This window comes from Nerophis ophidion, linkage group LG03 (assembly GCF_033978795.1).
Source record: "Nerophis ophidion isolate RoL-2023_Sa linkage group LG03, RoL_Noph_v1.0, whole genome shotgun sequence".
Lineage (NCBI taxonomy): Eukaryota > Metazoa > Chordata > Actinopteri > Syngnathiformes > Syngnathidae > Nerophis > Nerophis ophidion.
The window spans coordinates 86,291,414-86,309,119 of NC_084613.1; the positions used below are offsets into that span (position 1 = coordinate 86,291,414).

The window sequence follows — 17,706 nt, forward strand, 5'->3', positions numbered from 1 at the left end:
TATGTGTGTGTATATATATATATATTTATAGTTTATTTTTTTATATATTTTGGTTTTGTTTAAAAATGTGATTAGATTGATTGAATGTAAATTGTTTTATTTATATATTAATTCCGTTAATATCACAAATTATTATGAGTTAGAAGTGATCGCAAGCACAGGGCATGTCTTCTTGGGGTACTCACTGACCTGACCATCACACGTATTGAACGAGCAATTCCAGCACTTTGACCACCGGCTGAACGTCATCATTGTCCTCATAATTATTATCACAGGCAAGACTAGAAAACAACCGTCCCTCAGAAACCGTCAGCAAGATCAACCTGGTGGACCTGGCTGGAAGGTAAGCCAGTGTGTCTGCTGCCCCCTAGTGGCCACGTGGTCACTGCACGGACACCTTTCTAACGTGACGTTTGCAGCGAGAGAGCAGATGCCAGCTCCTGCAGGGACCGACTGACCGAGGGCTCCAACATCAACAAGTCTCTGGTCACGCTGGGCATCGTCATCTCTGCCCTGGGTTAGCCATCCAAATCTAAATATTCCTTCCAAAAATGGTCGTTCTTCCTCCTCATCATTTCCTGTCCTCAGCCCAGAACTCCCAGATGTCCAGCAGCTGCCAGAGCATCAACAGCATGGCGTCCGAGGGCGAGGGCAGCACTGTGGGCAGCACTGTGGGCAGCACTGTGGGCAGCACTGTGGGCAGCACTGTGGGCAGCACTCTGTCTGGAGGAGGAGGGAGGAGACACTGCTTCATCCCCTACAGAGACTCTGTGCTCACCTGGCTGCTGAAGGACAGCCTGGGGGGCAACTCCAAAACCATCATGATCGCAAGTAAACACTGCAGAGCACTCCTGTCGAACACAAGATCTTTGACTAGCATTTTTAGGCATATCTTACAATCAGTAGAGCACTTCTGTTACATAGAGGATCTTTGACTAGCATTTTTAGGCATATCTTACAAACAGTAGAGCACTCCTGTTACATAGAGGATCTTTGACTAGCATTTTTTTAGGCATTCCTTATAGAAAGCAGAGCACTCCTGTCAAACAGAAGATCTTTGACTAGCCTTTTTAGGCATATCTTACAAACAGTAGACCACTCCTGTTACATAGAGGATCTTTGACTAGCATTTTTTTACGCATTCCTTATAGAAAGCAGAGCACTCCTGTCAAACAGAAGATCTTTGACTAGCATTTTTAAGTATATCTTAAAAACAGCAGAGCACTCCTGTTATATGGAGGATCTTTGACTAGCATTTTTTTAGGCATTCCTTATACAAAGCAGAGCACTCCTGTCAAACAGAAGATTTTTGACTAGCATTTTTAGGCATATCTTAAAAAGATCAGAGCACTCCTGTTATATAGAGGATCTTTGACCAGCATTTTTTTAGGCATTCCTTATAGAAAGCAGAGCACTCCTGTCAAACAGAAGATCTTTGACTAGCATTTTTAGGCATATCTTACAAACAGTAGAGCACTCCTGTTACATAGAGGATCTTTGACTAGCATTTTTTTAGGCATTCCTTATAGAAAGCAGAGCACTCCTGTCAAACAGAAGATTTTTGACCAGCATTTTTAAGTATATCTTAAAAAGATCAGAGCACTCCTGTTATATAGAGGATCTTTGACTAGCATTTTTTAGGCATTCCTTATAGAAAGCAGAGCACTCCTGTCAAACAGAAGATTTTTGACTAGCATTTTTAGGCATATCTTACAAACAGTAGAGCACTCCTGTTACATAGAGGATCTTTGACTAGCATTTTTTTAGGCATTCCTTATAGAAAGCAGAGCACTCCTGTCAAACAGAAGATCTTTGACTAGCCTTTTTAGGCATATCTTACAAACAGTAGACCACTCCTGTTACATAGAGGATCTTTGACTAGCATTTTTTTACGCATTCCTTATAGAAAGCAGAGCACTCCTGTCAAACAGAAGATTTTTGACCAGCATTTTTAAGTATATCTTAAAAAGATCAGAGCACTCCTGTTATATAGAGGATCTTTGACTAGCATTTTTTAGGCATTCCTTATAGAAAGCAGAGCACTCCTGTCAAACAGAAGATCTTTGACTAGCGTTTTTAGGCATATCTTACAAACAGTAGAGGACTCCTGTTACATAGAGGATCTTTGACTAGCATTTTTTTAGGCATTCCTTATAGAAAGCAGAGCACTCCTGTGAAACAGAAGATTTTTGACTAGCATTTTTAAGTATATCTTAAAAACAGCAGAGCACTCCTATTATATAGAGGATCTTTGACTAGCATTTTTTTAGGCATTCCTTATAGAAAGCAGAGCACTCCTGTGAAACAGAAGATCTTTGACTAGCCTTTTTTAGGCATATCTTACAAACAGTAGAGCACTCCTGTTACATAGAGGATCTTTGACTAGCATTAGGGACGGCGTGGCGCAGTGGAACAGTGGCCGTGCACAACCCGAGGGTCACTGGTTCAAATCCCACCTAGAACCAACCTCGTCACGTCCGTTGTGTCCTGGGCAAGACACTTCACCCTTGCTCCTGATGGGTGCTGGTTGGCGCCTTGCATGGCAGCTCCCTCCATCAGTGTGTGAATGTGTGTGTGAATGGGTAAATGTGGAAGTAGTGTCAAAGCGCTTTGAGTACCTTGAAGGTAGAAAAGCGCTATACAAGTACAACCCATTTATCATTTTTTTTTTTTTTTTAGGCATTCCTTATAGAAAGCAGAGCACTCCTGTCAAACAGAAGATTTTTGACTAGCATTTTTAGGCATATCTTAAAAAGATCAGAGCACTCCTGTTATATAGAGGATCTTTGACTAGCATTTTTTTAGGCATTCCTTATAGAAAGCAGAGCACTCCTGTCAAACAGAAGATTTTTGACTAGCATTTTTAGGCATATCTTACAAACAGTAGAGCACTCCTGTTACATAGAGGATCTTTGACTAGCATTTTTTTAGGCATTCCTTATAGAAAGCAGAGCACTCCTGTCAAACAGAAGATCTTTGACTAGCCTTTTTAGGCATATCTTACAAACAGTAGACCACTCCTGTTACATAGAGGATCTTTGACTAGCATTTTTTTACGCATTCCTTATAGAAAGCAGAGCACTCCTGTCAAACAGAAGATTTTTGACCAGCATTTTTAAGTATATCTTAAAAAGATCAGAGCACTCCTGTTATATAGAGGATCTTTGACTAGCATTTTTTAGGCATTCCTTATAGAAAGCAGAGCACTCCTGTCAAACAGAAGATCTTTGACTAGCGTTTTTAGGCATATCTTACAAACAGTAGAGGACTCCTGTTACATAGAGGATCTTTGACTAGCATTTTTTTAGGCATTCCTTATAGAAAGCAGAGCACTCCTGTGAAACAGAAGATTTTTGACTAGCATTTTTAAGTATATCTTAAAAACAGCAGAGCACTCCTATTATATAGAGGATCTTTGACTAGCATTTTTTTAGGCATTCCTTATAGAAAGCAGAGCACTCCTGTGAAACAGAAGATCTTTGACTAGCCTTTTTTAGGCATATCTTACAAACAGTAGAGCACTCCTGTTACATAGAGGATCTTTGACTAGCATTAGGGACGGCGTGGCGCAGTGGAACAGTGGCCGTGCACAACCCGAGGGTCACTGGTTCAAATCCCACCTAGAACCAACCTCGTCACGTCCGTTGTGTCCTGGGCAAGACACTTCACCCTTGCTCCTGATGGGTGCTGGTTGGCGCCTTGCATGGCAGCTCCCTCCATCAGTGTGTGAATGTGTGTGTGAATGGGTAAATGTGGAAGTAGTGTCAAAGCGCTTTGAGTACCTTGAAGGTAGAAAAGCGCTATACAAGTACAACCCATTTATCTTTTTTTTTTTTTTTTTAGGCATTCCTTATAGAAAGCAGAGCACTCCTGTCAAACAGAAGATTTTTGACTAGCATTTTTAGGCATATCTTAAAAAGATCAGAGCACTCCTGTTATATAGAGGATCTTTGACTAGCATTTTTTTAGGCATTCCTTATAGAAAGCAGAGCACTCCTGTCAAACAGAAGATTTTTGACTAGCATTTTTAGGCATATCTTAAAAAGATCAGAGCACTCCTGTTATATAAAGGATATTTGACTAGCATTTTTTTAGGCATTCCTTATAGAAAGCAGAGCACTCCTGTCAAACAGAAGATTTTTGACTAGCATTTTTAGGCATATCTTACAAACAGTAGAGCACTCCTGTTATATAGAGGATCTTTGACTAGCATTTTTTTAGGCATTCCTTACAGAAAGCAGAGCACTCCTGTGAAACAGAAGATCTTTGACTAGCATTTTTAGGCATATCTTACAAACAGTACAGCACTCCGGTTATATAGAGGATCTTTGACTAGCATTTTTTTAGGCATTCCTTATAGAAAGCAGAGCACTCCTGTGAAACAGAAGATTTTTGACTAGCATTTTTAGGCATATCTTACAAACAGTACAGCACTCCTGTTATATAGAGGATCTTTGACTAGCATTTTTTTAGGCATTCCTTATAGAAAGCAGAGCACTCCTGTGAAACAGAAGATCTTTGACTAGCCTTTTTTAGGCATATCTTACAAACAGTAGAGGACTCCTGTTACATAGAGGATCTTTGACTATAATTTTTTTAGGCATTCCTTATATAAAGCAGAGCACTCCTGTCAAACAGAAGATCTTTGACTAGCGTTTTTAGGCATATCTTACAAACAGTAGAGCACTCCTGTTATATAAAGGATCTTTGACTAGCATTTTTTAAGGCATTCCTTATAGAAAGCAGAGCACTCCTGTCAAACAGAAGATTTTTGACTAGCATTTTTTAGGCATATCTTACAAACAGTAGAGCACTCCTGTTATATAGAGGATCTTTGACTAGCATTTTTTTAGGCATTCCTTATAGAAAGCAGAGCACTCCTGTGAAACAGAAGATTTTTGACTAGCATTTTTAGGCATATCTTACAAACAGTACAGCACTCCTGTTATATAGAGGATCTTTGACTAGCATTTTTTTAGGCATTCCTTATAGAAAGCAGAGCACTCCAGTGAAACAGAAGATCTTTGACTAGCATTTTTAAGTATATCTTAAAAACAGCAGAGCACTCCTGTCATATAGAGGATCTTTGACTAGCATTTCTTCAGGTGTTCCTTAAAACCAGCAGAGGATTCCTGTCATATAGAGGATCTTTGACTTATTTACAGTATGACCTGAAAAACCACAGAGCACTCGAGTCATATAGAGAATATTTGACTTTTTACAGTTTGTCCTTAAAAAACACAAAGCACTCCTGTCATTTAAAGGATCTTTGACTAGCATTTCTTCAGGTGTTCCTTAAAACCAGCAGAGGATTCCTGTCATATAGAGGATCTTTGACTTATTTACAGTATGACCTGAAAAACCACAGAGCACTCGAGTCATATAGAGAATATTTGACTTTTTACAGTTTGTCCTTAAAAAACACAAAGCACTCCTGTCATTTAAAGGATCTTTCACTTTTTACTGTAAGTCCTGAAAAACTACAGAGCATTCCTGTCATATAGAGGATCTTTGACTAGCATTTTTTTTTAGGAATTCCTTATAAAAAGCAGAGCACTCCTGTCAAACAGAAGATCTTTGACTATCATTTTTAGGCATATTTTAAAAACAGCAGAGCACTTTTGTCATATAGAGCAGTGATCCCCAACCACCGGGCCGCAGAAGAATTTTTTATTCATTTTTATTTAAAAAAAAATATATATATATATATATTTTTTTTTAATTAAATCAACATAAAACACACAATATACACTTACAATTAGTACACCAACCACAAAAACCTCCCTTTTTCATGACAAAGAAGAAAAAAAAAAGACAAACTATTAAGCGTTGACCGGTCTGCGGATACAAAAAGGTTGAGGACCACTGATATAGAGGATCTTTGACTAGCATTTCTTCGGGTGTTCCTTAAAACCAGCAAAGGACTCCTGTCATATAGAGGATGTTTGACTTTTTACTGTATGTCCTAAAAAACCACACAGCACTCCTGTCATATAGAGAATCTTTTACTTTTTACTGTATGTCCTAAAAACCACACAGCACTCCTGTCATATAGAGGATCTTTGACTTTTTACAGTATGTCCTTAAAAAACACAGAGCACTTCTGTCATATAAAGGATGTTTGACTTTTTACAGTTGTGTATCCTTAAAAACAGCAGAGCACTCCTGTCATATAGAGGATCTTTGACTTTTTACAGTATGTCCTGAAAAACCACGGAGCACTTCTGTCATATAGAGGATCTTTGACTTTTTACTGTATGTCCTGGAAAACCACAGAGCACTCCTGTCATTTAGAGGATCTTTGAGTTTTTACAGTATGTCCTTAAAAACAGCAGAGCACTCCTGTCGTATAGAGGATCTTTGACTAGCATTTTTTTAGGCATTCCTTATAAAAAGCAGAGCACTCCTGTCAAACAGAAGATCTTAGACTAGCATTTTTAGGCATATCTTAAAAACAGCAAATCACTCCTGTCATATAGAGGATCTTCGACTAGCATTTTTTCAGGTGGTCTTTAAGAACAGCAGAGCACTCCTGTCATATAGAGGATCTTTGACTTTTTACAGTATGTCCTGAAAAAACACAGAGCATTCCTGTCATATAGAGGATCTTTAACTAGCATTTTTTTAGGCGTTCCCTAAAAACACTTGAGCAGTCCTGTCATATAGAGGATCTATGAATAGCATTTTTTTTAGGTGTTTTTAAAAAAAAACAGAGCACTCCTGTCAAACAGAGGATCTTTGACTTGCATTTGAAGACATTCCTTAAAAACAGCAGAACACTCCTGTCATATAGAGGATCTTTGATTCACATATTTTAGGTGTTCAATAAAAGCAGCAGACCACTCTTGTCATATAGAGGATCTTTGACTCACATTTATTAAGATGTTCAATAAAAACAGCAGAGCACTCCTGTCATATAGAGGTTCTTTGACTTTTTACAGTGTGTCCTGAAAAACCTCGGAGCACTTCTGTCATATAGAGGATCTTTGACTTTTTACTGTATGTCCTGAAAAACCACAGAGCACTCCTGTCATTTAGAGGATCTTTGACTTTTTACAGTATGTCCTTAAAAACAGCAGAGCACTCCTGTCGTATAGAGGATCTTTGACTAGCATTTTTTTTAAGCATTCCTTAGAAAAAGCAGAGCACTCCTGTCAAACAGAAGATCTTTGACTATCATTTTTAGGCATATTTTAAAAACAACAGAGAAATCCTGTTATATAGAGGATCTTTGACTAGCATTTCTTCAGGTGTTCCTTAAGAACAGCAGAGCACTCCTGTCATATAGAGGATCTTTGACTTTTTACAGTATGTCCTTAAAAACACAGAGCATTCCTGTCATTTAAAGGATCTTTTACTTTTTACAGTATGTCCTGAAAAAACACAGAGCACTCCTGTCATTTAGAGAATCTTTGACTAACATTTTTTTAGGCATTCCTTATAAAAAGCAGAGCACTCCTATCGAACAGAAGATCTTTGACTAGCATTTTTAGGCATATCTTAAAAACAGGAAAGCACTCCTCTCATATAGAGGATCTTTGACTAGCATTTCTTCAGGTGTTCCTTAAAACCAGCAAAGGACTCCTGTCATATAGAGGATCTTTGACTTATTTACAGTATGACCTGAAAAACCACAGAGCACTCCAGTCATATAGAGAATATTTGACTTTTTACAGTTTGTCCTTAAAAAACACAGAGCACTCCTGTCATATAGAGGATCTTTGACTTTTTACTGTATGTCCTGGAAAACCACAGAGCACTCCTGTCATATAGAGGATCTTTGACTTTTTACAGTATGTCCTGAAAAACCACGGAGCACTTCTGTCATATATAGGATCTTTGACTTTTTACAGTATGTCCTGAAAAAACACAGAGCACTCCTGTCATTTAGAGGATCTTTGACTAGCATTTTTTAGGCATTCCTTATAAAAAGCAGAGCACTCCTGTCAAACAGAAGATCTTTGACTAACATTTTTAGGCATAGCTTAAAAACAGCAAAGCACTCCTGTCATATAGAGGATCTTTGACTTGCATTTTTTTCAGGTGGTCTTTAAAAACAGCAGAGCACTCCTGTCATTTAGAGGATCTTTGACTCTTTACAGTATGTCCATAAAAAACACAGAACACTCCTGTCATATAGAGGATCTTTGACTCACATATTTTTAGGTGTTCATTAAAAAAGCAGAACACTCCTGTCATATAGAGGATCTTTGACTCACATTTATTAAGATGTTCAATAAAAACAGCAGAGCACTCCTGTTATATAGAGGATCTTTGACTCACATTTATTAAGGTGTTCAATAAAAACAGCAGAGCACTCCTGTTATATAGAGGATCTTTGACTCACATTTTTGTAGGCGTTCCTTAAAAACAGTGGAGCACTCCTATCTTATAGAGGATCTTTGACTAGCATTTTTTAGGCGTTCCCTAAAAACAGCAGAGCACTCCTGTCGTATAGAGGATTTTTGACCTTTTACTGTATGTCTTTAAAAAACAGCAGGGCAATCCTGTCATATAGAGGATCTTTGACTCACATTTATTAAGATGTTCAATAAAAACAGCAGAGCACTCCTGTCATATAGAGGATCTTTGACTCACATTTATTAAGGTGTTCAATAAAAACAGCAGAGCACCCCTGTTATATAGAGGATCTTTGACTCACATTTTTGTAGGCATTCCTTAAAAACAGTGGAGCACTCCTATCATATAGAGGATCTTTGACTAGCATTTTTTAAGCGTTCTCTAAAAACAGCAGAGCACTCCTGTCGTATAGAGGATCTTTGACCTTTTACTGTATGTCTTTAAAAAACAGCAGAGCAATCCTGTCATATAGAGGATCTTTGACTCACATTTATTAAGATGTTCAATAAAAACAGCAGAGCACTCCTGTCATATAGAGGATCTTTGACTCACATTTATTAAGGTGTTCAATAAAAACAGCAGAGCACCCCTGTTATATAGAGGATCTTTGACTCACATTTTTGTAGGCGTTCCTTAAAAACAGTGGAGCACTCCTATCATATAGAGGATCTTTGACTAGCATTTTTTAAGCGTTCTCTAAAAACAGCAGAGCACTCCTGTCGTATAGAGGATCTTTGACCTTTTACTGTATGTCTTTAAAAAACAGCAGAGCAATCCTGTCATATAGAGGATCTTTGACTCACATTTATTAAGATGTTCAATAAAAACAGCAGAGCACTCCTGTCATATAGAGGATCTTTGACTCACATTTATTAAGGTGTTCAATAAAAACAGCAGAGCACCCCTGTTATATAGAGGATCTTTGACTCACATTTTTGTAGGCGTTCCTTAAAAACAGTGGAGCACTCCTATCATATTGAGGATCTTTGACTAGCATTTTTTAAGCGTTCTCTAAAAACAGCAGAGCACTCCTGTCGTATAGAGGATCTTTGACCTTTTACTGTATGTCTTTAAAAAACAGCAGCGCAATCCTGTCATATTGAGGATCTTTGACTCACATTTATTAAGATGTTCAATAAAAACAGCAGAGCACTCCTGTCATATAGAGGATCTTTGACTCACATTTATTAAGGTGTTCAATAAAAACAGCAGAGTACTCCTGCCATATAGAGGATCTCCGACTGGTATTTTTGTAGGCGTTCCTTAAAAACAGTGGAGCACTCCTATCTTATAGAGGATCTTTGACTAGCATTTTTTAGGCGTTCCCTAAAAACAGCAGAGCACTCCTGTCGTATAGAGGATCTTTGACCTTTTACTGTATGTCCTTAAAAAACAGCAGCGCAATCCTGTCATATTGAGGATCTTTGACTCACATTTATTAAGATGTTCAATAAAAACAGCAGAGCACTCCTGTCATATAGAGGATCTTTGACTCACATTTATTAAGGTGTTCAATAAAAACAGCAGAGCACCCCTGTTATATAGAGGATCTTTGACTCACATTTTTGTAGGCGTTCCTTAAAAACAGTGGAGCACTCCTATCATATACAGGATCTTTGACTAGCATTTTTTAAGCGTTCTCTAAAAACAGCAGAGCACTCCTGTCGTATAGAGGATCTTTGACCTTTTACTGTATGTCTTTAAAAAACAGCAGGGCAATCCTGTCATATAAAGGATCTTTGACTCACATTTATTAAGATGTTCAATAAAAACAGCAGAGCACTCCTGTCATATAGAGGATCTTTGACTCACATTTATTAAGGTGTTCAATAAAAACAGCAGAGCACTCCTGTTATATAGAGGATCTTTGACTCACATTGTTGTAGGCGTTCCTTAAAAACAGTGGAGCACTCCTATCATATTGAAGATCTTTGACTAGCGTTTTTTTAGGCGTTCGCTAAAAACAGCAGAGCTCTCCTGTCGTATAGAGGATCTTTGACCTTTTACTGTATGTCCTTAAAAAACAGCAGGGCAATCCTGTCATATAGAGGATCTTTGACTCACATTTATTAAGATGTTCAATAAAAACAGCAGAGCACCCCTGTTATATAGAGGATCTTTGACTCACATTTTTGTAGGCGTTCCTTAAAAACAGTGGAGCACTCCTATCATATAGAGGATCTTTGACTAGCATTTTTTAAGTGTTCTCTAAAAACAGCAGAGCACTCCTGTCATATAGAGGATCTTTGACCTTTTACTGTATGTCCTTAAAAAACAGCAGCGCAATCCTGTCATATTGAGGATCTTTGACTCACATTTATTAAGATGTTCAATAAAAACAGCAGAGCACTCCTGTCATATAGAGGATCTTTGACTCACATTTATTAAGGTGTTCAATAAAAACAGCAGAGCACCCCTGTTATATAGAGGATCTTTGACTCACATTTTTGTAGGCGTTCCTTAAAAACAGTGGAGCACTCCTATCATATACAGGATCTTTGACTAGCATTTTTTAAGCGTTCTCTAAAAACAGCAGAGCACTCCTGTCGTATAGAGGATCTTTGACCTTTTACTGTATGTCTTTAAAAAACAGCAGGGCAATCCTGTCATATAAAGGATCTTTGACTCACATTTATTAAGATGTTCAATAAAAACAGCAGAGCACTCCTGTCATATAGAGGATCTTTGACTCACATTTATTAAGGTGTTCAATAAAAACAGCAGAGCACTCCTGTTATATAGAGGATCTTTGACTCACATTGTTGTAGGCGTTCCTTAAAAACAGTGGAGCACTCCTATCATATTGAAGATCTTTGACTAGCGTTTTTTTAGGCGTTCGCTAAAAACAGCAGAGCTCTCCTGTCGTATAGAGGATCTTTGACCTTTTACTGTATGTCCTTAAAAAACAGCAGGGCAATCCTGTCATATAGAGGATCTTTGACTCACATTTATTAAGATGTTCAATAAAAACAGCAGAGCACCCCTGTTATATAGAGGATCTTTGACTCACATTTTTGTAGGCGTTCCTTAAAAACAGTGGAGCACTCCTATCATATAGAGGATCTTTGACTAGCATTTTTTAAGTGTTCTCTAAAAACAGCAGAGCACTCCTGTCATATAGAGGATCTTTGACCTTTTACTGTATGTCCTTAAAAAACAGCAGCGCAATCCTGTCATATTGAGGATCTTTGACTCACATTTATTAAGATGTTCAATAAAAACAGCAGAGCACTCCTGTCATATAGAGGATCTTTGACTCACATTTATTAAGGTGTTCAATAAAAACAGCAGAGCACCCCTGTTATATAGAGGATCTTTGACTCACATTTTTGTAGGCGTTCCTTAAAAACAGTGGAGCACTCCTATCATATACAGGATCTTTGACTAGCATTTTTTAAGCGTTCTCTAAAAACAGCAGAGCACTCCTGTCGTATAGAGGATCTTTGACCTTTTACTGTATGTCTTTAAAAAACAGCAGGGCAATCCTGTCATATAAAGGATCTTTGACTCACATTTATTAAGATGTTCAATAAAAACAGCAGAGCACTCCTGTCATATAGAGGATCTTTGACTCACATTTATTAAGGTGTTCAATAAAAACAGCAGAGCACCCCTGTTATATAGAGGATCTTTGACTCACATTGTTGTAGGCGTTCCTTAAAAACAGTGGAGCACTCCTATCATATTGAAGATCTTTGACTAGCGTTTTTTTAGGCGTTCGCTAAAAACAGCAGAGCTCTCCTGTCGTATAGAGGATCTTTGACCTTTTACTGTATGTCTTTAAAAAACAGCAGAGCAATCCTGTCATATAGAGGATCTTTGACTCACATTTATTAAGGTGTTCAATAAAAACAGCAGAGCACCCCTGTTATATAGAGGATCTTTGACTCACATTTTTGTAGGCGTTCCTTAAAAACAGTGGAGCACTCCTATCATATAGAGGATCTTTGACTAGCATTTTTTAAGCGTTCTCTAAAAACAGCAGAGCACTCCTGTCGTATAGAGGATCTTTGACCTTTTACTGTATGTCTTTAAAAAACAGCAGGGCAATCTGTCATATAAAGGATCTTTGACTCACATTTATTAAGGTGTTCAATAAAAACAGCAGAGCACTCCTGTCATATAGAGGATCTTTGACTCACATTTATTAAGATGTTCAATAAAAACAGCAGAGTACTCCTGTCATATAGAGGATCTTTGACTCAATTTATTAAGGTGTTTAATAAAAACAGCAGAGTACTCCTGCCATATAGAGGATCTCTGACTGGCATTTTTGTAGGCGTTCCTTAAAAACAGTGGAGCACTCCTATCTTATAGAGGATCTTTGACTAGCATTTTTTAGGCGTTCCCTAAAAACAGTGGAGCACTCCTATCTTATAGAGGATCTTTGACTAGCATTTTTTAGGCGTTCCCTAAAAAAAGCAGAGCATTCTTGTCGTAAAGAGGATCTTTGACCTTTTACTGTATGTCCTTAAAAAACAGCAGAGCAATCCTGTCATATAGAGGATCTTTGGCTCACATTTATTAAGATGTTCAATAAAAACAGCAGAGCACTCCTGTCATATAGAGGATCTTTGACTCACATTTATTAAGGTGTTCAATAAAAACAGCAGAGTACTCCTGTCGTATAGAGGATCTTTGACCTTTTACTGTATGTCCTTAAAAAACAGCAGAGCAATCCTGTCATATAGAGGATCTTTGGCTCACATTTATTAAGATGTTCAATAAAAACAGCAGAGCACTCCTGTCATATAGAGGATCTTTGACTCACATTTATTAAGGTGTTCAATAAAAACAGCAGAGTACTCCTGCCATATAGAGGATCTCTGACTGGCATTTTTGTAGGCGTTCCTTAAAAACAGTGGAGCACTCCTATCTTATAGAGGATCTTTGACTAGCAATTTTTAGGCGTTCCCTAAAAACAGCAGAGCACTCCTGTCGTATTGAGGATCTTTGACCTTTTACTGTATGTCTTTAAAAAACAACAGGGCAATCCTGTCATATAGAGGATCTTTGACTCACATTTATTAAGATGTTCAATAAAAACAGCAGAGCACCCCTGTCATATAGAGGATCTTTGACTCACATTTATTAAGGTGTTTAATAAAAACAGCAGAGTACTCCTGTCATATAGAGGATCTTTGACTCACATTTATTAAGATGTTCAATAAAAACAGCAGAGCACCCCTGTCATATAGAGGATCTTTGACTCACATTTATTAAGGTGTTTAATAAAAACAGCAGAGTACTCCTGTCATATTGAGGATCTTTGACTCACATTTATTAAGGTGTTCAATAAAAACAGCAGAGTACTCCTGTCATATAGAGAATCTTTGACTCAATTTATTAAGGTGTTTAATAAAAACAGCAGAGTACTCCTGACATATAGAGGATCTTTGACTCAATTTATTAAGGTGTTTAATAAAAACAGCAGAGTACTCCTGACATATAGAGGATCTTTGACTCACATTTTTGTAGGCGTTCCTTAAAAACAGTGGAGCACTCCAATCATATAGAGGATCTTTGACTAGCATTTTTTAAGCGTTCCCTAAAAACAGCAGAGCACTCCTGTCATATAGAGGATCTTTGACCTTTTACTGTATGTCTTTAAAAAACAGCAGAGCAATCCTGTCATATAGAGGATCTTTGACTCACATTTATTAAGATGTTCAATAAAAACAGCAGAGCACTCCTGTCATATAGAGGATCTTTGACTCAATTTATTAAGGTGTTTAATAAAAACAGCAGAGCACTCCTGACATATAGAGGATCTTTGACTCGCATTTTTGTAGGCGTTCCTTAAAAACAGTGGAGCACTCCTATCATATACAGGATCTTTGACTAGCATTTTTTAAGCGTTCTCTAAAAACAGCAGAGCACTCCTGTCGTATAGAGGATCTTTGACCTTTTACTGTATGTCTTTAAAAAACAGCAGAGCAGTACTGTCATATTGAGGATCTTTGACTCACATTTATTAAAATGTTCAATAAAAACAGCAGAGCACTCCTGTCATATAGAGGATCTTTGACTCACATTTATTAAGGTGTTATATAAAAACAGCAGAGTACTCCTGTCATATAGAGGATCTTTGACTCAATTTATTAAGTTGTTCAATAAAAACAGCAGAGTACACCTGCCATATAGAGGATCTTTGACTCACATTTATTAAGGTGTTCAATAAAAACAGCAGAGTACTCCTGTCATATAGAGGATCTTTGACTCACATTTATTAAGGTGTTCAATAAAAACAGCAGAGTACACCTGCCATATAGAGGATCTTTGACTCACATTTATTAAGGTGTTCAATAAAAACAGCAGAGTACTCCTGACATATAGAGGATCTTTGACTCAATTTATTAAGGTGTTTAATAAAAACAGCAGAGTACTCCTGACATATAGAGGATCTTTGACTCAATTTATTAAGGTGTTTAATAAAAACAGCAGAGTACTCCTGTCATATAGAGGATCTTTGACTCAATTTATTAAGGTGTTTAATAAAAACACCAGAGTACTCCTGACATATAGAGGATCTTTGACTGGCATTTTTGTAGGCGTTCCTTAAAAACAGTGGAGCACTCCTATCATATAGAGGATCTTTGACTAGCATTTTTTAAGCGTTCCCTAAAAAAAGCAGAGCATTCTTGTCGTAAAGAGGATCTTTGACCTTTTACTGTATGTCTTTAAAAAACAACAGGGCAATCCTGTCATATAGAGGATCTTTGACTCACATTTATTAAGATGTTCAATAAAAACAGCAGAGCACTCCTGTCATATAGAGGATCTTTGACTTGAGGAATTAATGTGTATTTCCATTTATCACTTGGTGACCACTTTTGATTATTTTATCCATTTGGTGAGATAAAACTATGAAGTTGCAGCAGAGCCTGCATTGTATATACAACATGAGCATGATAGTGAAAGGGGAACTTGGGCCTTGACTTTGTGGAAATGTGATATGTAGTAGAAGAAGCTTACATTAGATGAAGTGAGACTAAGGACACAGATGATATTTTGGATGTTTGTGTTCCAGCTGTGTCTCCCTCTGCTAACTGCTACAACGAGACCCTCAGCACCCTGCGCTACGCCGCCCACGCCAGAAACATCGTCAACAAGCCCCGGGTGAACGAGGTCGGCGGCCGAGTAGAGCGTCGCACGCTTGGTGTTGTCTCTTAATTGCTGACGGTGTGCTTTTCACGCGCTGGCAGGATGCCAACGTGCGGCTGATCAGGGAGCTCAGGGAGGAGATCGACAGGCTGAAGAACATGCTGCTCAACTTTGAAACGGTGCGCAAACATTGCAAGGCCAGACTTACACAAACTGCTGCGCGGGCGCTTGACTCTGCATTCGTGTTCCCTCTCTGGCCGACAGCAGCGTGATCTCAGTCCGTCCCTGAGTGACGGGAGGGAAGGAACGCTGTCGGACATTGTGCTGCAAAATGAACTGAAGGTAACAGACACCTGACTCTTCTAACACTTCTTACGCCGCACTTCAGGTCCTTTCATTGACGCAAAACTCCACAGTGTTCCTTATAACCTGGTGCGCCTCATGTACCGAATAATTCTGGTTTGGCTTACCGACCTCCAATATATTTTATTTGGTACATGGTGTAATGATAAGTGTGACCAGTAGGTGGCAGTCACACATAAGAGATACGTGCGGACTGCAGTATGATGGCAGTCACACTTAAAAGATGCGTGTAGACTGCAATATGATGGCAGTCACACTTAAAAGATGCGTGTAGACTGCAATATGATGGCAGTCACACATAAGAGGTACGTGTAGACTGCAATAGGATGGCAATCACACATAAGAGATACGTGCGGACTGCAGTATGATGGCAGTCACACTTAAAAGATGCGTGTGGACTGCAATATGATGGCAGTCACACATAAGAGATACGGGTTGATGGTAGTCACACATAAGAGATACGTGGAGATTGCAATAGGTTGGCAGTCACACATAAGAGATATGGGTTGATGGCTCTCACACATAAGAGATACGTGTAGACTGCAATGTGATGGCAGTCACACATAAGAGATACGTGTAGACTGCAATATGATGGCAGTCACACCTAAGAGATACGTGTAGACTGCAATATGATGGCAGTCACACATAAGAGATACGTGTAGACTGCAATATGATGGCAGTCACACACAAGAGATACGTGTAGACTGCAATATGATGGCAGTCACACTTAAAAGATGCGTGTAGACTGCAATATGATGGCTGCCACACATAAGAGATACGTGTAGACTGCAATATGATGGCAGTCACACATAATAGACACATGTAGACTGCAATATGATGGCTGCCACACATAAGAGATACGTGTAGACTGCAATATGATGGCAGTCACACATAAGAGATACATGTAGACTGCAATATGATGGCAGTCACACATAAGAGATACATGTAGACTGCAATATGATGGCAGTCACACATAAGAGATACGTGTAGATATTTAGAACATTTTTGAGCGGAAAATATATTGCATATTTTGTGTTTACCATGAAAACAAGGTGGTTTTTTGTTTTGTTTGTTTTTTTAACAAAAAAAGCATCAAACTTGATATCAACAAAAACAGCTGAAGTTGATCAAGAGATTTAAATGTTGATTTAAAATTGTTATATATGACTTATTTTTAAAATTTTTATGACTGAGACCCTTAACTCTAAATCATAAAATTGTCCAAACACTGTAACGGTGTAAAATATTTGCTTTGGAATTGGGGAAAAATTAAAAAGATTTCAAATAAATTATTGTATAGATTTCTCCCTGGAACCAAATTAAACAAATATTGTATTGGTTTTGAAAATTTAAAATATTAAAATGGTCCCCGCATGCTGTAATTTTTCAATGTGGAAAGTACACCTCTGTTTTTTTGCAATGATAAATTTGCTTCCTTCACATTTTATGCCGTCTAAAGTTAAAAGGAATTATAGTACCGTATTTTTCCGAGTATAAGTCACACCTGCCGAAAATGCATAACAAAGGAGGGAAAAAAACATATATCAATCAATATAAGTCGCACTGGGGTATAAGACTTATTTTTGGGGAAATTTATTTGATAAAACCCAACAGCAAGAACAGACATTTGAAAGGCAATTTAAAATAAATAAAGAATAGTGAACAACAGGCTGAATAAGTGTAGGTTATATGAGGCATAAATAAGCAACTGCTATGTTAACCTAACATATTATGGTAAGAGTCATTCAAATAACTATAACATATAGAACATGCTATACCTTTACCAAACTATCTCTCACTCCTAATCCATAAATCCCATGAAATCTTATACGTCTAGTCTCTTACGTGAAGGAGCTAAATAATATTATTGGATATTTT

The 17,706-nt window shown here is 37.9% G+C and overlaps 1 protein-coding gene across 1 annotated transcript in view; it reads left to right on the top strand.

The window, feature by feature from the left end:
- The window catches only part of stard9 (StAR-related lipid transfer (START) domain containing 9), a 131,481-nt gene that overhangs the window by 72,817 nt on the left and 40,958 nt on the right, over nt 1-17,706 (top strand). The window contains exons 9-14 of the mRNA XM_061896276.1: nt 276-343; nt 420-517; nt 589-831; nt 15,392-15,489; nt 15,567-15,644; nt 15,730-15,807. Coding sequence (XP_061752260.1) covers nt 276-343; nt 420-517; nt 589-831; nt 15,392-15,489; nt 15,567-15,644; nt 15,730-15,807 — 663 coding nt within the window. The remainder of the gene's footprint in view (nt 1-275; nt 344-419; nt 518-588; nt 832-15,391; nt 15,490-15,566; nt 15,645-15,729; nt 15,808-17,706) is intronic.